This window comes from Grammomys surdaster, unplaced genomic scaffold (genome assembly GCF_004785775.1).
Source record: "Grammomys surdaster isolate TR1022 unplaced genomic scaffold, NIH_TR_1.0 139, whole genome shotgun sequence".
NCBI classification, from domain to species: Eukaryota; Metazoa; Chordata; class Mammalia; order Rodentia; family Muridae; genus Grammomys; species Grammomys surdaster.
The window spans coordinates 5458848-5481750 of NW_021604597.1; the positions used below are offsets into that span (position 1 = coordinate 5458848).

A 22903-nucleotide genomic window follows, 5' to 3' on the forward strand; every position below is an offset into this window, starting at 1 on the left:
TATGTGGCACAGTGGCAGGGGCAATGTATTACATGTGTGCCCAACAGAAGGGTTCCTGCTGGGAACATTTTGGTATTCTCTTTCTCCGTTGTCTTACTGATCAGGGAGAAAAGGTCACTTGTGTCTTTGAACGTAATGGCCCACACACTGAGTGAACGCACAGATGGAGCGATGGAGGCAGGTCCTCATGCCCACAGGCCATGCTTGATATTTCAGAGAAAGATCAACCAATATGAGGAGAAAAATGGCTAAACCCTCAGGTGAGCCAGCCTGTAACTGCTGGGTTTAGAGCATCAGAAAAAGAGCTTTCTCTTCTACCAGTTAGCAAGGTGGTCAAGTTTGTAGGGAACAAACAAGTTGGGGCAGATAGTAAACAGCAAGTTGGTGGATCTAAGCAAGCCATGGCCATGCTGAGCAGGAGAGCAGGCAGAGTCAAGGGGAGACAGCTCGGGAGATGGGTGCAGTGTGAGCCCTGGCCAGTGCCTGGGGAATGTGGGTTCATCTGGCCAAGTTATCTGCCTTAAAAGCTTTAATTCATGAAGGGCATTCTAGCCACAGACTCTGTGCTGTCTCCCTTTCCAAAAACCTCTTGGCCCTTTACCCTGGTCTCTGCCTATGTGTTTCCCTTCTGGCCTCCCTCTCTCATTAATCTGCCCTGTGAGCACTGACCATTCTGTTTCTCAACAATGACTTGTCAAACCTCATAGTCACTTGTGAAACACATGGTAGAGACTTATACTTCACTGCCCAAATTCATTTACACCTCTCAGGGCGAGGAAGAAGAAAAAACCCTGTCAGGGTGGAAACATATCTTAGAGACCTGTTGTGGGGGTTTAAATAAGAATGGCTCCCATAGTCTCACATATTTGAGTGTTTAGTCACCAGGGGGTGGAACTGTTTGAGAGGATTAGAAAGATTAAAAGATGTGACCTTGTTGGAGAAGTTTTCACCAGAGGTGGGCTTTGAGGTTTCAAAAGCCCATGCTAGGCCCAGTATCTCCCTGTGGATGTAGACCTCTCAGCTCCGGCTCCCGCACATGTCAGTCTGCTGTGCTCCCTGCCATGATGATAATGGACTAAGCCTCTGGAACTGGAAGTGAGCTGCTAGCTAAATGCTTTCCTTGATAAGAGTTGCCTCGGTCACGGCATCTCTTCACAGCAATGGAACAGTGACTAAAGCACCTATTATCACACCGTGCTTTTCTCTGGAGCCAGGATGCCACATGGGCTTATGGTTCATATCCGTGAGCCCATGGAACCCTTCCTTACAGTCAGGACACATGCAACAGAAAGCCTGTGGGTGGCCACAGGATGGATCCCTCTTCAGCCACGGAGTGCCCACCTGTATTCTGTAGTTTTATGCAGAACACACACGGAGGGCAGAAGCCTGCTCGCAAACAAACCACGTGGGTAATCCATCTCATCTTGAATTTCACGCCTGATAAATGCCCAACAAACGTGGCTCCTGTCGTCCTTCTCTGAGGAGTGCCAGTTTGCCAAGGGGCTCTCAGCTTATGGTCACGCCCAACTTCCTTGAGGAAGTGTGTGTCTGTCTGAAGTGACAGGCTAGGAAGCCTGGAGAGGTAGAAGAGGCAGCATTGCCAACACCCTCAGCCCTGCCCAGAGCATTCTCCTAGGCGGCAAACAGTGGACAGTGTTGGATGAGTAGAAACATGAAGAGAGATCACAAGAGCAGACAAATCATACACCTGTCAATCATAGAGCTGTGCTCTATGCTCATGTCATTACACAACATCCTAAATAAGATTCTACTATCAGTCTCCAGTTATATGAAAAGCAGAAAAACAGAATCTCACCAAAGCTACTGAGCAACAAGAGTGACCAGTAAAGTAAGTATCATCCTCTCCTTGGTAGGAGACAGAATCCATGCAAGGAGCTGACCAACGCAGGATTCAACAATAAAGATAAAACAGCAGAGGCATGCCGATAACTGCTGCTCACACACAAGCTGGGTAGGAGGCACACAGGTGACAATTCGTGCTATTTTTAAAATAAAGTATTTCAGGGACATGACAGAGAAATAAGAAACAGAAGTGAGGGCTGAGGCCCAGTGGATGTGTGCGCAGGAATGGAGATACTGTGGTGCTCACTGCTGACAGCAAAGGACCAGGTTATACCTTCAGACCTCTGTGTCCTACAGTGTGGCTTTGTGGCCTACAGTCAAAGCCATGCTTTATATTCATATTTAGAAACAAATGAACAAACAAAAAAAAATCCTTTGCAGACTGATTCCAAGTGGATGCCCTATTTCTGCAAGAACTTGAAGAAGCATCCTAAAAAAGAATGTGCTAGTAAAGAAAATCTACTGTGTTTGACCTACACTGGGGCCAGATGTTACTATCCAGCTTCAGTTCAGGATGCACACACCACAGGGAGTAAGCGGCCGGTGGTGCAAATGGGTGGAGTAGAAAGAAGCTGTCCCTGGCAGAGTCGCTCCAATTTTAAATCTTGAAAGGGGCAGACACAGCAAAAGTCAGAGTCAGCTGCTGATGCCTTTCCCAGTACCCCGCAGAGAAGGACAATGTGCTGGCCCTCTTGTCAAGTGCAAACAGTCGGCTGGGAAATCCATCATCTACTCATGAAGAGGGAAAACAGATGTGCTAAAACTGAGAAATGAGACTAATAGCTCCCTGGTACAGAGAGTTCAATTCTGGTGCAGGTCTTGCCTGTGAGAAGATAGCCGAAATATCAAAGTGCTTTAGAGCACGTTGGTTTCCCCATCAAAATATTGAAGGGGTGAACTTTGGGAATGACTGATCCTTGCAGTGACTTGTGAGCACCTTAAAAGCCTTCACAGAATACCGGATACAGCGTTCACTATTCTTTGACAGTTTTATATGTACCTAATGTGTTTAGTTCATTTTGTGGCTGTATTTTTTAATTTAAAATTTCAATAGTGCTTAAAACCTATAAAATGTCTCATTTCCCCCCAAACCTACCCAATCTTTTCTATATAAAAAGCATATCATTCCTGTATTTCCCCCTATAGAACCTTCTGGGGTGAACCCCAGTGATGGTCCAAAAACAGGCTTCTCCTCAGGGAAGGGTACCTGGCCCAGAAGGCTCATGCATTCTCCAACCTCACTGGTTTAAATGTTTAAAAGTCGTTCAATCTCCAGCAAGCTCCACACAATCCTGAGAAATTCATTTTCTTTTCCCTTCCGGTCCCGGGGAAAGAGATGGCTCCTTCGTGTTGCTTTTACTTCCCGGACTCTCACCTGCACAGAATTCAAGAGCAGCCTCTGGGGACTGTGCAGTCTCTGACAACGTACGTGCTACAGTTACTCTTGACGGTCCACTTGATTAGACTGAGGTCAGCAAAGCATCCTTCTGGGTGTGTCTGAATATGGGCAGCAGCCAGTAAGAGGCTGCAGCCCAGATAGAAGCCAGCTGGTGAAATCCGTTCAGTTTCATTCTCACACCCAACCCCCCACCTACCCCAGCCAACAGTCAGGATGTATTCCTCCCAGGGGGAATATAGAGGTGTTGGATTCATTATCTGAAAGTGTCATCCGGTAGTGAAGCTTGCTTTTTATTATTATTATTATTATTATTATTATTATTATTATTATCACTTCCCAACTATCTTCTAAGATTAAAATTCATGACTGATGCTTACCTGAATCCAAGCTGGGTAGACTGGATGGCAGCCCTTTACAAAAGGCCATGATACCTCTGGGTGAGAAGAGATCATGGATTGTGCCACCCCCGAAAGTTACTCGAACCAAGAGATTCTTGGATGCCTGCCTCTCTACTGATCAAGGCTGTAGCGGGAAGCTGGGACATACAGCAGCAGCTTGGGTTCCATGAGAGTCCATCGGAGCTGGCCCTTCCTTTCTGCTGTTCACCAGTTTATGGAGAGCTTCACAGGATAGGAAAGGCTTGGCTGCCTTAAAGCACTTAATCGTCAAAGCATGTGATGCTTATACAGTCAACTTGGGAACGGGTTGACGCAGCCATGACTTACAACTGGCAAGTAAGGAGCCTGGTGTGAGTGACAGCTAAGCCAACTAGCAAAGAGGCCCAACACATGGCCATACAGCAAGTTGTTTATTCTTTTAAAATACTTGTCTATATCTATATAAATTATAAACTACTAAAGCCTAAGAGAACCTAACATTCACTTGTCGAAGGTGTCATCTACAACTGACATTGGCTGGCCCGACTCGCAGAAACCTGTGACGGTGCAAAGCAAGCCTGCTGATGTGGCTAGCGAGCTGTACCGTTCACTGCAGGGGAAGAACTACAGGCGGTTCCATGAGGGACACGTGCAGGTACCTGAAAAGAGAGCACAGCCAGGTCATCCCAGGGCCAAGGATGCCAGTTAGGCTACAGAAAGCTGCCAGCAGTCTGAGGGGTCAGAAGGAAACCAGCTGACAATAATTGCCAAATGCTGGCAAACTGTGATCCTAGCTAGATCTCTCTAAATTTCTTTTCTTGATTTAGCGAGCAACCTTGTCTTCCAACCTAACGGAGGATAGAATTTTTTCTATATTTTTTTTCTTGTTCTGATTCCACAACAACCCAGAAAGCAAAGAAGGGAGAGTGTCCACTTACTTCGAAGCCTTGTACTTCTCCCTGATTGCTTGCTGCGGTCGATGGGGTATACTGAGGCATGCTTTATGCAGCTCACTCAGGCAAGGCACAATCTCATTTAATGAATAGCCCGTAAATGCAGCAAGCGTTTCTGGCTAGTTGAAACGAAAAGGAAATTTTGCTTCACGTAACTTTATAAGAAGTGAGAAATCAGAACATAACTGGTTATGAAGTGAAGGGAATTTAGTTCTTGGTGACCAAGTATATCCATCTAGAAAGATCCATAACCTCTTCCTTTAGAGACCTTACATTAGTAACAAAAACAGCCAGAGTTCTAAACTGGCAACTGTATAGCCGTAACCCTCAGTGTAGAGGCAAACCACACTTCTTTTTCCTTTGTGTGTGGGGCTTTCACTGATGTTTAATGAATATTTGCATCTACTTTCATTTCTTATGATACTAGATAAATCTTTTTAAAAATGTATTTGTGTGTATGTGCATGCACACATGTGAGAGAGAAGGGGGAGGAAGGAAGGAGGGAGAGGGAAAAAGAGAGAGAGAGAGAATATGCAAATAATGAATATTTGCATAGAATATGAGAAATTCCTAGTCAAAAGACAACCCTTGGTAGGAGGAGAAAACCAATTCCTAAAAAGTTCTCCTCTGACCTACATATCTCTCTCTCTCTCTCTCTCTCTCTCTCTCTCTCTCTCTCTCTCTCTCTCTCTCTTTCCCTCTCCCTCCTTCCTTCCTCCCCCTCCTCTCTCTCACATGTGTGCATGCACATACACACAAATACATTTTTAAAAAGATTTATCTAGTATCATAAGAAATGAAAGTAGATGCCCCACTTCTAGCATTCCAGAGAATATTTACAGTAAAATGAAGGGATCTGTTTCTGATCTTGCTGCCTTCTGAAGCAAGAAACATTAACAGCTATGTTCTCTGAGAGCTTCTATCAGTCCTTAATGAACTCGGAGGGGTTTTGTTGTTGTTGTTGTCACAGAAGGTGAATGCTACTAATGTTTATTTCATTGAGATCTTATGAAGCCCAGACTGGACTTCAACTCACAATTCTCCTGCCTCCACTTCAAAGGCACTTATGATATAGGTTCACACCACCCTAGCTACCTAGGTTCAACTTTTGCCTGGCATGACCAGTGGCTAAAGCTCAAAGCCCTCTGTGCATATTGTTGGGCACTGAGCTTTCCAGGCCTTTCCTGGCATCTCCTTAACTCCATACTATCTCTGTTTCCCACAGGGCAAAGCCACGGCATCAAGCCATGGTAGCTGGTCTAGAAGACTCGGAAAAAAGCTGTGGTCTGCTGTCATGACAACCAGTTGCCATGGAAAAAAAACTTTCCCTCATAAGACTTTTGCCCATTCTGAACCTTTCACTAAACAGATTTTGTATGAACCTTGAATGTATTGTACCTAGGAAGAAGACAGAACCTTACCCAGAAGTGTCTGTTCACAATATAGTTTGCCAGACAATAAGCTGCTGCAGCTACCAAGGAAGGAAGATACTTCAAGAATGGGTCAGCTTCCAGAAGACTCAGTTCTGCAACATACTAAGCACAAGAGAGAAAATCTCAGTGGAGTAAGAAATTTGAGGAAGGTCCAATTTGACTAAAATTGTCAATAAGCCTGGAATTACCAAAGTCACCAATCGGTGCTTTATTTTCATTCCATTAGAACCAAATGACCAGCCTAAAACTTAAGCCAGGCAGATTTCCTAGTTCCACAGTTGCTCTGACTTTCCTTCAACAGACTAACGTTTGTGTGGTAATGATGTTCCAATACCCTATCTCACCCACATAACATATATGATAGGTTACTTTTCTTTTCTTATGCTAGTAGATCAGGCTTTATGGTGGTCAGCTAAGGGAGTACTGAGCTCACATCTCAAATACAACAAGTCAGAAGGAAAAGATGCAACCATGCTAAAGCTAGTAATGGCTAGGTAAATTGATACAGTTCTCAAGCTCAAGGGACGTCGGAACAATGCAGGGATATTTTTGTGGTCATTTTTATTACTCTTTGAATAGCATGTGTATCACAGATATCCTATGGCAAGCTCATTGGCCAAGCCAGAATGTTAATAATTTCAACTCAAGATCTCTAAGCCAAAATGGCTGCAAATTTCATAATGCTTCATTTCTTAATGAATTAGAATAAGATTCAAACAAAACTCAGCCACATTCATTTTGCTACTGCTTGCTTATGGTCTGTATCTCTCAAGGGAGCAGTTACCAAGCTTGACTATCTTCGATAGTTGGGAGTTACATGACTGTGACCTGCCCAAGTACCATCAACAGCAATGTCTTGTGAACAAGCGTCATGTTTGTTCATCTCTACAGAGATGAAAACTTGGGAGGGGCAGATGTGGAGGATGGTTGGGAAGGTGGCTGTCCCTGGAAGTCCTGTGGCAAACCTTGGCCAAATTCTCAGTTCTGATGCACACTCCTTGCCGCCTTAAGTACTGAAGAAGAAACTGGTTGGTAGTTGGAACGGTCAGATCAAATGCCAGAACTTTCAGTAGCAGATGCTCCATCCTTAGTAGCTGTCGCTTTGTGTACGTATCGTCAGTGATGTAGACAAACTCATCCACATCGGGCGGGTATATCTCTTCATATTTTCTGGGGAAAATAAAGAATTATCAGGAGGAAAGTTTGGAGCACTTGACTCTAGCTCCTGTTCTCTCAGATGGCCCTGAGGGCTTATTCACTTTATACTCCCATTTCCACAGAACTGTGCGGGGCTATAAAACATATTGTGAGCTTTTTCTCAGTCCAAGAGAGTATTACAAGGACATGTTATACTAACTGGTGGGAATCATGGCAGGTTGAGGACTTTGAAACACTGAATAAGTCTGAAGGACACAAACTTCAGTTGGATCCCTGTTGATTGAATAGATATGGGGTCACTTTGTGAGAAGAATGTGTAAACCAATAACAGAAAAAAAAATCCCATAACTTTGGTGGCTTTAGCTTTGAGTTTTGTTTTGTTTTTGTTGTTGTTGTTTTTGTTTTCTGAAGATCATATTCAACTAGTCAACATCATTAATTAGCACAGGATACTGAATAGTTAAGAGAAAAATAACAATATAATTTCATTACTGTTGTACTTTCCCTTTGCTTTCTTTATAGCCAGCCCCACCCCCTTTTTTACACATTAACAACTAAGACGTCTAGGCTAGAAGAATAGAAACTACCACTCAGCAATAGATCACTTAAGCCAGGTTAGCCCCAACCCATATCTCTTTCCCCATTCAATTAGGTGTTGTTAGGAGTCATTGACAGGATCTGGAACCAGCTTGACCATTCATCTACCAAACAAAATGAACAAGCCATGATACTTAGTGCTATTTGGCAGATTGGTACCACAGTGCTTATGAAACAAAAACTCTCTAAATACAATGTTTGCTTGTCTTAAAATTCATCCAAGAGACTACAGGGCAGAACAGAGTTCCATCTTGAATCTCCACTGATGGCTGCTTCAGTTGTGATAGTGAACCCTTTTCTACAAACTTCAAACATCTGACCTGAAGAGTAAGCGTGTGGGCAAGATTCATTTCCTCGGTTAATCTGCGAAGATTAGGGTCTCTTATTAAAAGAGCACCGGATCATTTTAATTGTAGGCATTACAATTCTTCGATAAATGGAGGGGGAGGGTAAATCAAGTGTTTTTGGCAGATGGCATTTCACAAGCTGAAAGAACGCTTACGAAGCCAGGAGAATAGCTGCTGTCCCGACAAGCTGCAATTTCCCTCTCAGAACAGACATGCAGGAAAGAAACCTGTCCAGGAAGTTGACAGCCAAGTACAGGGTCTCTGTGCGAAGTTTATATTCTTCCCCAACCTCCACCAGCCAGTCCACTAGGATGGCGCGCATGCCCTCCGTGATGTCCGGCTGCTTCCTCATGTAGTGGGCCTTGGGTCTGTGTCTTACCTGGTGGAGGAAAGAGTGTGGTTCTTCACATGGTCGCACTAGCAAAGACCCGCTCCCTGGGATCGTTCCTGTTTTGTGGAGAAATCTCAGAAACCAAGACTAGGAGGATTTTGATTCCCGGCCGAATAAACCCTTATCACACAATAAGGAGGAAACATGAGATTCTGGTTTTGTCATGGAATGAGCTGGTATGAAGCAGGAGGGAAAACATTGATATGTGTTATTCCTGAGTATTTAACTCAGATACTTGAAACCATATAGAAAGCATGTATGTATTTGATACTTGGTACTACGACATCAAGTTGGGTATCCCTTATCCCAAGTACTTGGGCTCAGAGTCATTCATTCATTCTTCCTTCCTTCCTTCCTTTTTTCTTTCTTTCCTTCTTTCCTTCTCTTTTCTTTTATAGATTTCTTATGTTTTAAAGATCTCACATTGATGCCACTTGTTAATGACCATGGCCAAGAGCTTGTAATACGAAGGCAGATCTTATCGTCTAGAGACTGAACTCAGGGTTGGGAAACTCACTTCAGCTTCTCGAAGGTAGCGGTGAATCTCCTCTGCATATTCCGTTACATTGATTACATCCGAACCGAAATCTGTTGCTTCCTCTGACTGGGCGTGGATGGTAGAGTCAACCAGCATTGGGGAAACTGCAGAGGTGCAATGTGGTCAGGTAAGTCATTTCACTAAGGGCCCATCACATGCACTCACCCTCACAAGAAGCTGTGAACAGTCATCACTTCGTGTCTCTGATGCCAGCTACTCTACTGGAACACGGTGGAGGGCTGTGAGCACAGGGCACCAGCAGCCCTAGGGGAGCCAGGTTACCTGTGTTGAAATCCAGCAGGAAGTGGAGATCTGACTTGAGCATGCTGGTGTCTACTTCATACACATCCTCAAATACGATGCCCTCTCTCCCTGGGCAGCTGTCTCTGTCCCCCTGTTCTGGATCATCCATGTAGATATCAAATCCATGCTTGGCTGGCTCATTGACCCCATGGTCAGGGAGCACTTTCTTTCCAGCTGCAGGGAAGACATTTTCTGACCCAGAAAAACATCTGATTGTTGTGATCTCCTTAAAAACAAAACAAAAAACCAGTTAAGCCTCCAGGAGGGCATCATCTACTGTGAGAAATATGAGGCCATGTCACTCAAACCAGTAGCTTGGGAATGTGAGAGGAAATTCTAAGTAGGAGTATCTAAGCTGGCCATCTAACTCCAAATACAGAACGTCTGAGAATATAACTTCCCCTTTCATTTTGTTCACATCTGTCCTATGGGAAGAGTTCTGCTTAAGATTCATCATCTTCCTTACATGGATATTAAAGAGAATTCGTGACTATAAAATCAAGAAGAGCCATGAAACACTTAGAAAACTGATTAGTTACAATGTGCAAGAGGACAATTGCAATCTGCCCTTTCCATCTAGAGCACTGCTGTGCTGTGTAAGAACTCAGCAGCACCCTTGATACATAACGACTGAACCCCTCTAGTCCTCTGCTTAAATACCCAACTCTCCATTGCTGGGGCCTATAAAGTTCCCATTTCCTTCCCAGGGAAACTTCAGGGCTTCAGAACTCTATGTTACAGAAAAGGTCTTCCATGGTAAGAAAATCCTTTTGCAGAACAACATCCTTACTCTTAGAGAAATTTCCTCGAGTCATTTCTTTTCTTTACTCTTAGAGCAAGAACAACAGCACAATGGTGGCCCTGCATAGTGAACACTCAGCCTTAGGAGAGTCATGGAAGCCAGGGGAGCCAGGACAGCCTTAAGCTGGGACTTGGCTCCTACAGACACCACTGCCATCCACTGTGAGCATTTTGCTTGTACTTATCTTGGTATTTATTGGATGCCACTTCCCAGTTCATATGTCACTCCATGAATTTACTTTCCATTGAGCAAGTTAGACTTACATTCAGGAAGAAAAACAATTTGTGGTAAAATGTTAGGGAAAAAAAAATCTCAAGAGACAAGTTACAACCAGCCATTATTAATATGACTCATGTTACTACTGAGAACTCTCTCTCTCTCTCTCTCTCTCTCTCTCTCTCTCTCTCTCTGTGTGTGTGTGTGTGTAGTGTGGTATGTCTGTGTCTGTGTGCCATGGACAAGGCACTGAGGAGAGGCAATGTGTAGTATAACACATTTAGAGAGAGAACTGAACTTCAAACTGAGCAAGAAGAAATTATTTCAAAGAAAGAAGAATGGTCAATTATGTGCCAATATATCAAGAAAGAAAAAAAAAACTGAACTGAGCAAGAGAAGACCCAGAAACAGATAGCATCCAGTCAACAAACCCACTATGCTCCCTTGGCCAGGGACATCACCCTTACAGACAACAGGAGTGCCACAGAGGTGTCATCCCACATTGTCACCTTGATGGAATGCAGATCCTATTGAGAGCTCTGGTTTCCAAGAACTCTTGGTGTAACTGGGGCAGCAGCTGCACAGAGCGGTGTGGCTGGATGAGTTTGAAGGTGGGAAATGCTTACCACACATCCGTACGTGCATGGGTTTGATCCCAAAGAGGAGAGAAATTGGAGAAAGAGAAGTTGGAGAGGCACCTTGAAAGCCAAGAGGCCATGAGGTGCTTCATGCAGGTGCAAGAGCTGGGACACGGCAGTCACAGAACAGGACAGGAATGGCACAGGGGAGTAGTAAGGTGAACAAACCTGTAATGCCAGCAGTAGGAAGGCTGGGAAAGGAGGGTCCTGAATTTGAGACCATTTAGAGCTACATATCAGGTCTAAGTCAGCTTTGCTAGACTCCCCTCTCCACTACTTCCTGGAATGAGGAGAAAGAAGGTTCGAGCTATGGCACTCTTTTGAGAAATCAGGTAGTCATCTTATTCCTTATTCTGAAGGAGCAGGAGTTATGTGGTCAGGCAACAAGATGATGATGTCAGGGATAAAGACACTTGCTGCCAAAGCCAGTGACCTGAGTTCAAGCCCTGGAAGGAGCTTCCAAACTTGTCCTCTGACCTCCACATGAATGCTGTGGCAATGCATGCTCACAGACATACAACATGCATGTTGCAAGCTTACAGACATACAACATTCATGTATGGTTGTACATACACAGTAATAAGGAAATCAAATCAGTTTAAAACCAAAATGCAAACAGATGAACAAATAAAAAAAAAAGGAATGGGGAATCAGGCAGCAGAAGATGTGGTGGTGTGTAGAGGGGCCGCCAAGCAGCGGCTCCAGGCAGCACAGGCGTGGATGTGAAATAAGATCGTTTAGTACAGACATCGGATCCAATTCACAAATTCAGGTCTCAAGCTGTAAGGTTAAAGAGCTAAACATTGCTAATCAAGTTCTATTTAAAATACTTTCACTTAGCTTGACCCCAAACATTAAAAGGATCATTTTGGGTATCTCTAACATCCATGGATCAAATCCTAACAAAAGGCAGTGGACTTGAAAGCAGTGGGTGAGGGGTCTCTGAATAAGCCTCTACCAGAAAATTTGGTACTTCTGGACTGGACTCTTGTAAGCACTGTGTTCCATAGACTGGTAGTACAGAACTGAAGCATCACTATGAGGGCTTGTATAGTAGTAGGCTCCAGGGAGATTTTTTTTTTATCTCAAAAAAAAAAAAAATCATTGTTGCACATTCAGATTTCTCCTCTTAAATGTCTGAATTTCTGTCCTCAATGGAAGATCCTAGTTAGTTTGGAGTAGACAAGTAAGTAAATATCTCAGTGTCCATTCGTTGTCTGTAGTGGTGGGGCTGTGTGCTCTAGAAGCAACCTTTATTTTATAAAGTAAGCTGGTGTATCCTGGTATGCACAGTGTGTCCACTGAACACAGCACAAGCTCTCCCCGATTACTCCTTGATAGCCTAGCTCCTACTGAACAACTTTCTGGCTCAGAGCATCTCCAGGACTATAGTACAGTGTAATTGCATTCTTTCTGACTAGTCCTTGAGTCACTTAACCCAAACAGTCTCTACACTCATGTTCTTCATGGGAGAGGCTACACACACATATGCATTCATGTGCACACACGTGCACACACGTACACTACTACAGCAAGCCTTCTTTGTCTATACCATTTTTCTCAGTGTTTCTAACTCACAGGCACAAGTGCATGAGTGTGTAGATACACACACACACACACTGCCGCAGCAAGCTTTCCTTCTCCATAGCATCTTTCCAGGTGTTTCTGACACACACATAGGTGCATGTGTGAGTGGGGACATACATGCATATGCACACAGATGCACACTGCCACAGCAAGCCTTCCTTCTCCACAGCATCTTTCCCAGCGTTACACACACACACACATACACACATGCACACATGTGTAGACACACATAGGCACACACACAATACAAGCACACACACTGCCACAGCAAGCCTTCTTTCTCAGCAGCGTTTTTCCTGGTGTTACACACACACACACACACACACACGCATACTGCCACAGTGAACCTTCTCCGTGGCATATTTCCTGGTGCTCCTGGGTCATTACCTGGCCACAGGCCCTCCTGTACTGCTCATTTTCAGTCAACACCCCTAGCACGGTTCTCTGTGGGGGATCCTGGCCAAGCTGAGCTCGGGTGAGCATCTGACAAGCATCAGGACCTTGGCCCACTGGAGGCAGAGCGACTCCACTCTTGGAGCTGTGGCGACGCATTGCCTAGCAAGCCACAGCCTGCTGCTATCCAGGAAAGAGAAGGAGACACAGTTAGTTTACCTCTTAATCTGGGGACTCAGAAATGCAGAGAACTCTGGAAAAGAGTGCCAAGCTCCAGAGTCACTACCAATGTCTCAACTTCCCAACAAACATTAAGGTCCCTAGTGACCGCTTAGGCATCAGAGCAACCAACTCAGAACCAAACAATGGTTGAATGGGCTTTAATATGACCGCAGGCTGAAGGTTGCAGAGAGAGCCTAACCAAACTCCACATTGGGATTTTAGGGGAGAAGGAAGCAAAACTTATGATTCCTGGTTCCCCCCTCCCCCTCCCCTTTCTCGATCTGGGACTAAATCCATGATCCCTGACTGGGGACAGGTGAGTCCCCTTCCCAAGTGATGAGCCGGTGCTTCTCTCCAGAAGTAAGGCCCCCAAACCTGCTTGGGAACCCACAGCCGGCCCTGCTTCTCAGGTTCTTCTCTGTCTGGGCGATTAGCAAGCGTACCCGGGCCGGGCCGGAGCGGGCGGGGCCGTGCGCAGAGGGAGGGGACCTGGAGTGGAGAGATTCCAGGGGCGCCGGCTCCAGCGGCCTTGGCTAGTGCGCTTCCCACTGAGGACTTTCGACCCAGCCGCGTCTGTTGAATCAGCCAATCAGCGGCCACCCCGAGCCCAGCCGAGCCGCTTCCATGCCAACCGCGGCGGGCGTGCGCCCCGGTCCTCATCGCCCTGGCGACCGCTCACCTGCAGCGCTGCCGGCTGATGCTCGGTCCCCCGGGGCGCTGCGGGGCGCGGCCAACCGCGCAGCCCGGGGTCCTGAGCCGCAAAGCCAGACGTGCCAGGCGCACCGAACCGCACCGAACCGCACCGCACCGCACGTCGCCACTCGCGCCCCTCTGGTCGGCGTCACCAGGAAGGGCGGACAGCGGCCTGCCCACTGTGGCCGCCCTGAAAGGGACTGTTCCCCAGGAGCCGGTTCCCCCAACAGCCACGAACCCCTCCCGCCAACGTCTCTTGCGCGGCCCGCTCCCGAGAACCCTGGCTCGGGAGAGCGACGCGGAGCCCTCGGGCTGCGGTCGCGGCGCCCTCCTGGCCGGCCCGAGGGCGCGGCTCGCTCCCTTTCCCCATCTCCTTCTCCAGGACGCCTGCCCTCCGGGCTCCCGACCCTGGGCGGCGGCAGGCAGAGCCACATCTTATCCTTCCAGGATGGTTAGGCGCCAGACTTGTGGCAAAAGGAGCTGAGAGAGATTTGGGGCCCGTATCGTAACTCGAGGTGCCCCAGCCACCCATGAGAGGTCTTCCCCTTGGGCACCCACTGGTGCAGGGAAGGGGAAGGAACGCGGAAAGACTCTGGAGTTTGGATGTTGAGGGGGCCTAAGGAGAGATTCTGAGCTGAGGTCATTGCTCTGCTGACCTGGCCACTTGTGAGGGGAGAGTCCCAGGACTGGGAGTGGGAATGAGGTTCAATCAGAGAGAGGGGTCTAAAAAGGCAAGGCAATTCTTGAATCCTGGAAACCCTGGCACTTGCTGAGGTGACAGGCAATCAGCAAACTGAGTTACATAATTGGTTAATCTTTTTTTGAAAAATAATAAAAATATATACACATATGCGTGTACTCACATATATGTGAACACCGGATGTATATGTATATATCAGTATATTCATGTGTATATGGATACATGCATATATATGCATATACGTAGATAGATACATACATATCCTGTTAACTGCTTTTGCTTAAAAAAAAAAAAAATCCAGCCCTAAATTCTCAAAGCAGTCCCAAAGGCCATCCAAATTTTAAGCAAAGGTCATCAGCCTGCCTAACTATTAATTGATGTGTTTACCAGCGGGCTAGTGGATGTGAACTGTCTCAACCGGCCGGAAGCAGAAGATTCCAAGAAAAGCCTCAAAGCCATCTGATTGAATGGCTTGTGAAGAGGGCTTTGCGAAGCCTTCCACCAATCCACGCTGGATGCAGATGTGCAAAATTTACTTGTTTAGTATGATATAACTCCTACATGTTGCATCCTCTAATTCCTGTGCCTTCAAATATGAAGACAACACATGGGGTCCAGGAACATCTTGGTTGCTGCAATAGATCTTCATTAAGTCAGCCAGGACCAAAGGAGCTGTTTTTGCAAGATGCTCTGACTGGTGCTCAGCCTGTGCGACTTCCTGGAACTCTCCCAAGAAAGCAAAACCTTTGTTGTGATTGCTGGAGTTAGTTAACTGAAGGTCTCAGCTAACTCCTTCTGGAGCCTGGTGACAAGTCCAGACAAGAGACAGAGAGGCTTGGGAGGGGACAAGCTTTGTTCTGGAGGCTGGAGCTTGCTGTGCTCCTTTTGATCTGGGTGGTTGTTTCCGGGAGCCTTCTTTTCCATCCTCTCAATTGGAGCTTAAGAATCTAGTCAGGAAGATGTTTACAAAGACATCTACAGAAATGTGTACGGTCATTAGGCTATCTTCACATAGATAAGAGAGGTTGTTGGAGAGGGCATGAGAGAGATCACATGCTATTGGGGGAGAGGGTTGAAGAAGATCCCACATACATGGAAGTCCTGAAAGAATGAGAGAAAAGGGAAAGAACTGAACTAATCACATGGAACCCTCGAGTAAGATACACCTTTCATGTTAAAACTCACTTCTTCGAGTAGCTGCCACCCGATCAAGCCTTAAGTCAAATGGAATTTAATCGTTACATTAACGCCCCTTTCTTCTCTGCACATTCCACCATGCTTGTGTTTTCTGGATTCTTTCTGTGGTGCTTCAGTTTCCCACATTAATTTATAACCATGTGAAGGGATCGTGTGTGTTAAAAATTCAAATACTTTATATCTTACACAGTACATAGTTTTATTGTACAGCCTTTTTTTCCAGGGAGCTTACCCAAGCCAGGGCACCAATGGTAGGCCAGCGTAGTCTGGTGAAATGACTTCATTCAGCTTATTTACAGGACCATGAGTGATCCCCCAAACAGCCACATCATTGAGTTGTCACTCCACCGTGGAGATGAGACATGTCCACAGCTCCTCAGATGGAGTCCACACAAAGAGTCTCTACAGCTTCACAGATGGAGTCCAGGCAAAGGGGATCACTTCTCCACAGCAGGAGTCCTGTCCTCTAGACTGAACCTTAAATCCAATTAGAGAGTAGTTAGCTATACCCATAACAATCAGGACACTTCCAGGAAGCACTAACTGAGGGAAGAAGACCCTTCCCTAGTAGGTGGAACCTTCCAGAAGTTATCTCAGATCCAAAGAGATCCAAAGAGGCCTAGAGAGATGGCTTATAGGGTAAAGGGGTTTGCCCACAAACTTGACAGCACAAGTGTGATACCTGGGACCATGTGGATCCTTGACCTCGACACACAGGAACACACGCACACACACACACACATTAAAATAATAAATGTAAAATGTAAAGCAGGAAGGAGTGGGGCTGCCAGCCTGGCTTCCAGGTGATAGTCTGTGTGTCTGTCCCACAGACACATGTGCTTCTGCTGAGGCTGGACTCTTTTCCCCTACATCAGAACCCAGCATCTTGGACCCCCTAATGTGACCTGAAGAACATTGATTCTACAGGGTACTTCCAGGTCTTCAGTGTGCAAGTAGGTCTGCAGAGGCGTCTAATCACAGACAGAGCAGGGTTCACAGACCCTCTGTGTGTGGGACCCGAATGACCCAAGATTGATGGAGGAAGAAGGGTCAAGGAGAGCTTCAGCCCACACATCAGATGAGCATGGCAGGTGTTGGCTCCCTCCCTCCTCCCAACCTGGCCATGAAGCTGCTGCCCCACCATCAATCTGAGTAAGAATTGATTTCCTGTATTGTCTTTGATGTTGTTATCCTTCTAGAGTTGGCATTTTCCTTCTAGTATATCCTGCAGAGCTGGATGGACATTGTTTAAATTTGGATTTGTCTTGAAATATCCGTTTTCTCCATCTGTGGCAATTGAGAGTTTTGCTGGGTATAATAATCTAGGTTGGCCTCTGTGGTTTTTTTAGAGGTTGCAGGGTATCTGACCAGGCCCTTCTACCTTTTAGAATCTCTTGAGAAGATGGGTGTAATTCTGATAGGTCTGTCTTTGTATATTAGCTGGTCCTTTTTCCTTCCTATCTTGAATGTTCTTTCTTTGTTCTGTAGCTTCTGTGTTTTGATTATTATGTGCCAGGAGGATTTTTCTTTACTGCTCCAGTTTAACTAGTGTTCCATAAGCTTCCTGTATGTTTATAGGCATCTCTTTCTTCAGGTTGGGAAATTTTTCTTTTATGATTTTGTTGAGAACTTTGTAGGATCTACCTAGCAGCTGACTCAGACCGATATAGGCACACACAGCCAGACAGTGGATGGAGCTTGGGGACTCTTATAGAAGAATAGGAGGAAGGATTGCAGGCCCTAAGGGAATATGAACTCCACAGGAAGACTAACAGAGTCAACTAACCTGGACTCTTAGGGCTCTCAGAGTCTAAACCACCAACCAAAGAACATACACAGGCTGGACCTAGGCCCCTTGCACATATGTAGCTGATGTGCAGCTTGACCTTCATGTGGGTCTGGAACAACTGAAGCCAGGGCTATCCCAAAAGCTGTTGCCTGTACATGGGATATGTTGTTCTAGCTGGTCTGCCTTGTCTGGCCTCAGTGGGAGAAGAAGCATCTAGCCTCACAGAGACTTTAAGTGTCACAGTGGGAGGATACCCAAGGGGGGCCCTACCTACTCAGTGGAGAAAGGAAGGGGGTGAGGGAAAGATTGTAGGAGGGGGTGACTAGGAGGGGACCAGAAAGCTGGATGTAAAGTGAATAAGTAAAAAGATAAAAATAAATGTAAAAACTAGAAAAGTATTTCTAAAAAGGAATTTATTACCCTGGCCGCTCTTAGGCTTCACCCTTTGTTTGATCTTATACGATGACTCCCCCCCCCCCCCCCACTTCCCCACTACCACTCTGAGTATGCAGATGAAGCATCTTCCAACACCCTCATTCTGGCCAATTATACACAGTTACCTTGCCTGAAAATATCCTGGCCACTCCCCAAGGGCATAAATACCCCTTTGTCTACCACCACCACCACCCCCACATCCCTTAAACTGAACCAGTTCTCTGAAGCTGTTTCAGGGTGTGGTGTGTGTGTGTGTGTGTGTGTGTGTGTGTGTGTGTGTTCTTTGCCCTCAAACTCATCACCTACCAAGATCCTGCCTTCACCCACCTGTCCCAGATAAGCTCTCCTCCCTGCAGGCCAGCCTGGTGTGCAAAGGGCCTGTCTACCTGAGTGGGAGCAGACACGAGGACTTCAGGGTGCCTCCAGCATACCCAACCCTAGTGTGTAAGCCATTCTACTAAGCTAATTTCATAATCCTATTGGTCCTGTTCCTCTAAAGAATGTTAATAGACTGTGTGGTTTCATAGCAAAATTAGGACTAGAATTCAATAGCTCTTAAAATCCCCCATGCTTTGTGTTTTCTGGATTGGGTAATATGTTACAAACAAAGCATGCATTTAATTGTAAATGCAACTGTATTTGATGTCTCTGATATTTAAGCACTACTTTAATATAAAATATAACCTCCTTATTCATCTTACAAAGTAACAGATTTGATTCTGGCAGTTCCGTAGTGATTTCTTTTTGTTGGTCTTTCTCCCCGGGTGCCCCTCTTCTCTCTATAACCCCCCATTCATCCTTTGCACATCCTTTCTCCATTTATGTAACACGTATTCTACCTCTGCTCCCTCCTCAAAAACTTTCCACTCCTTTTGTCTCCTTTCTCTCTTAAAACAACAACAAAAAAATGTGTGTGTGTGCTTTGTCTGCATGAATGTAGGCCCCACCGAGGCCAAAGGCAGCATCAAATTCACTAGAACGAGGGCTGCAGACAATCATGTGCCATTGTATGGGTGCTAGGAATCAAACCTGGATCCTGTGGGAAAACATCCAGTGCCCTTAATCACTGAACCACCTCTCCATCTCTCCACCCCCCCACACATACACATGCACATACTAGGACTCACACATAAGGGAGAATCACAGTATTTTTTTCTGAATCTGTTACCTCACTTACTATAATAATTCCCTGTTCCATCCATTTTCTCAATTCCTCTTTTCAAACATAAATAATAAAATCTGGATGTAATGCCACATTCCCATCATCCATTCCTTCATTGATGGGGATGTAAGCTGACTTCGTTTCTGCCTTGAACAGAGTGGTTGTCCACATGCATGTGCAAGCAAGCATCTCTGTGGTAGGATATAGAGCCCTTTGGTATATGACTAGCATCTCTATAGCTAAGTTACATAGTAATTTTATTTTCAGGTTTTCCTAATAAACATCCATTCTGATTTCCATGGCGGCCACTTGCTTTCAAGCTGATAGCTTTTCTACCTGGGATGAGATCCAGTCTCTCAAGGTAGTTTTCATTTGCATTTTCCCAGTAGCTAAGGATGTTCTGATGGTTTTATTCGGTAACTGCACACAAACTAGAGAAACCGGAGAAGAAGAAACCTCAGCTAAGGGGTTTCCTCTATCGGATTGGCCTATGGGCGTTTTCTTGATTGCTAATTCATGGGAAGGGGGCTCAGCCCACTGTGGGCAGTACCAACCCTGGACAGGTATTACAAAGGTAACTGAACATGCACTCAGGAGCAAGTCAGCGAGCAGTGTTTCTCCATATCCTCTGCTTCGGCTCCTACCTCTAGATTCCTGCCCCGACTTTGCTCAGTGATGAACAGTGATGTGGAGGCAGAAGACTAAATAAAGCCCTTCCTTCCCAAGCTGGCTTTGGTCAGGATTTGATTACAGCAACAGAAAGCCAACCAGGACACAGATTGGTACCAGAGTGGAATCTTTCTACGACATGGCAGTACTGTTTTGAGAGAGGACTGTGGGAAGCTTTTGAAGGTTTTGTCTTGAAAGCCATCAGGTGGTCAGAGCTTCTCTAAGACAGTGGGAGTCTGGAGAAATAATGCTGAGGGAAATGCAGGTGATGGAGTCCTGGCTTAGATGTTTCAGAGTTCCTCAGAGACACTCCCAAAGCAATTCATGTGATACATCTGAATTCAGAGTCTAGAAGTGAAGACTTTGCTTTACCAGGATGCTAGTCAGCTACAGCTGAAAACTCCACTGTGATTAGCCAAGAGACCAGCATTGTTGAGTTGAAATCCTCCTCAGAGTCAGTTTACAGAAGTTGTGATCCAGTTGAGTGTGGGGGCAAGGCTGTGCCTCAAACTGGCAGCAGAGCTTGGCCAATGATATAACCCATGTGGTACTGACATTAGCATCATGAGGGCCACAAGACTGAATGGGTCACTGAGAGGAGCTGACACTTGCCATCATGTGACAGGGTTGGAATCCCTGAAGAGGCCAAAAGAGGTCATTGGTGAAGGTGTAGTCTCAGCTGCAGTGGATGCCGCAGCATGTTAGACCCCAGAACCATGAGATGACGATCCAGGACAGTGGCAGGTACAGAGTGGAGGCAGCCCAAGGCTCCTAGACAAGCTGTGTGCTATGCGTGGCTGAGGTGGAGAAGTGGAAATGTCCAAGCCCTTTGGAACCAGAGGATAGTGAGCAACCCCCTTATCACTGGGTATTTATACTGTTGAATTTTGCTTTTGCTTTGCTTTCTGGTTGTGATTGTGCACTGGTTCTTGCCTTCTCAGAGTCTGAAAAGCACCTGGCTTTGTTTAGAGATGCCCATAGTTACGAGACTTGAATTTTAAAAGACTCATTGAACTTTTAAATCATTGGAAATTTAAGCATGTGTACAATGTCTTCTGTTGCAATAGATGTAAGATCCTGGGTACAAACAAGAAAGGAAAGGCTATGGTTTTCTAGTGATATATCTGTGTGTCAAGTTGATAAGGGGTTGGACACTGTTTTGAATGTTTCTTGTTGTTCCTGTTTCTTCTTCTGAGAACCGTCTGTACGATTCCTTTTCTGATTTTTTGGTCGACACATGTTTTAGGTGGGTATCATTTTCACACTCCTTTATATAGTTTAGATATTAATCTCCTCTTGGAAGTTCAGGTCTTTAATTGGCTTCTAATTGATCTCTGTGCAGCTGCTCCATCACACGCACGGTGAGGAGCCAGGGAGGGATGCGCATGTGCTGCCTCTCTGCTCCCTCTCTCCATCTATGCAGCTCAGGAGCCAGGCAGGGGCTGGCGCTCTACATAGCAGGGAAGTCTCCACCTCAGTCAATACAGCCGAGCCGTAGTCCCACAAGCATGCCCAGAACCCCAGCTCCCAGCTGATTCTAGATCCTGGCAAGTTGACAGTTGAGACTTTCCATCACGGAGGTAAAAGTAGATTAATATGTTTCAAATATGTTTGCCTAGCGCTGCTACTATAAAATAATTATTGGCAGTTAGATGACATTTTAGAATAGAACAAACAAAAGAAACAATCAATAGCTTCCTGTGTACATTTCAGGCTCCATCTTGATGTTCAAAGGGCCCTCTTTTGGATACATTTCTTTAAGTCAAGGGCAGACTCTTTCTCCACCCTGAGGTTCATTTTCTGGCATAGAATACAGGATATAGTATACACTTAACTAATGTTTGTTCATTGAAGGAATTAGTAATAAGATGTAAATTATTCTTAGCATATCCTTATAGATCTTATTTATTTACCAATCTAGTTATTTATTTGGAATCTTTCTTTCTCTTTCTTTCTTTCTGAAGCTCTTATGTAGTTGAGACTGGCCTGGAACTTACTGTGTAGTTCAGGCTACCCTTGAACTCTGCTCCTCCTCTCTCAGCACCCCCAGTGCTATGATTTACAGGCATGTACCATCAGGGCCAGCTCATAAGCATACTTCTAAACAATCCAAACCGTGTCTGCTACTATATTAAGCCCCCTAATCTCTGTTGTCTCTGATAATTCTCTGGCCCAGACACTTCCAAAGCTGTGTCACATAGCCACAGATCTCCTTCTCTGATGACCCTTTCCCTTTATGCTAGGGTCCCCAGTCCATCTCCAGCAGGTCCCTGGGCCTGAAGGACTTCCTGACTCAGCATGCAAACTGGTCAGGGCCCCACCCACCTTGTACTATGTGCTACTGCCACCTGGTGGTCACATCTTTTTGTCCCTGCTCAGCCGGCTGACCTCACTGAAATTACCCATGGTGAAAGAGAAGCAATCCATCTATTTGCACGAATTTTTCAAGCCCATATACCACTTCCAACATCTCTGTTGTTGTTTAAATACAAATGTTGTCACTCATCAAAAAATTCTTAGGACAGAAATCTAGGATACTCTCAATCTATTTCTTTAAATCATGCCCTGTATATAGGTAAGAGAACAATGTGGGTTTGGGTGACCATCAAATTTTGTTCCTACTATTCCTAGCTATTTAGGAGGCTTCAAAGCCTAAGCTACAGAGTTTAAGTCAAAGAGACCTGTCTCAGAAAACTACTGTGGAGAAGCCATTGAAAAAGAAGCGTAACACAAATCTCTGCCTTCCTCCACAGACTCCCACAAGGGTGAGCACACCACATACATACATACATACATACATACATACATACATATGTGCCCACACACAAATTATTCAGGAAAATTGACTGTAGTACAATAGAAGTATGTTTTGGTAATAATGAATTTTTGTAATTCATCCATATAAAATTATGTACAGAAAAAAAATGGCATAGAACTATTCCTAATATTTTAGGGAATAAATTATAAGATGTGTGTTGCATTTATATGAGAAGATGTCCCGCGCAACCTCCCGCCAGCAGGAAAGACGCGGCACACTCAGG

General features: G+C 45.4%; 1 protein-coding gene across 3 annotated transcripts; it reads right to left on the minus strand.

Moving 5' to 3' along the window:
* Window positions 1-4047: 4047 nt before the first annotated feature.
* On the minus strand, window positions 4048-14156 carry Ccna1 (cyclin A1). 3 transcript variants are annotated; one of them, XM_028763640.1, is made up of 9 exons: window positions 13609-13699; window positions 12990-13175; window positions 9339-9585; window positions 9036-9160; window positions 8283-8506; window positions 6991-7195; window positions 6014-6127; window positions 4578-4711; window positions 4048-4298 (listed from the first exon to the last, which is right to left on the minus strand). In XM_028763640.1, the coding sequence occupies exons 2-9, from the start codon at window positions 13152-13154 to the stop codon at window positions 4247-4249; spliced, it is 1266 nt and encodes a 421-aa protein (XP_028619473.1). In that variant the 5' UTR covers window positions 13155-13175; window positions 13609-13699; the 3' UTR covers window positions 4048-4246. The 3 variants fall into 3 exon arrangements, with proteins under 3 accessions (XP_028619473.1, XP_028619471.1, XP_028619472.1); XM_028763638.1 differs by having other exon boundaries at window positions 12990-13178; window positions 13593-13699; XM_028763639.1 differs by lacking the exon at window positions 13609-13699 and adding an exon at window positions 13897-14156 and having other exon boundaries at window positions 4059-4298; window positions 12990-13178.
* Window positions 14157-22903: the final 8747 nt, after the last annotated feature.

What these genes read in the sequence shown, in the direction of transcription:
- Ccna1 (XM_028763640.1), bottom strand. Translation starts at nt 13,154, where the DNA reads ATGCGTCGCCACAGCTCCAAGAGTGGAGTCGCTCTGCCTCCAGTGGGC. An exon ending in GCTACCTTCGAGAAGCTGAA is followed by an intron (nt 8,507 to 9,035) that starts GTGAGTTTCCCA and finishes TTCCTCCACCAG; the next exon opens with GTAAGACACAGACCCAAGGC. An exon ending in TTGTGAACAGACACTTCTGG is followed by an intron (nt 4,712 to 6,013) that starts GTAAGGTTCTGT and finishes CGTTTCAACTAG; the next exon opens with CCAGAAACGCTTGCTGCATT.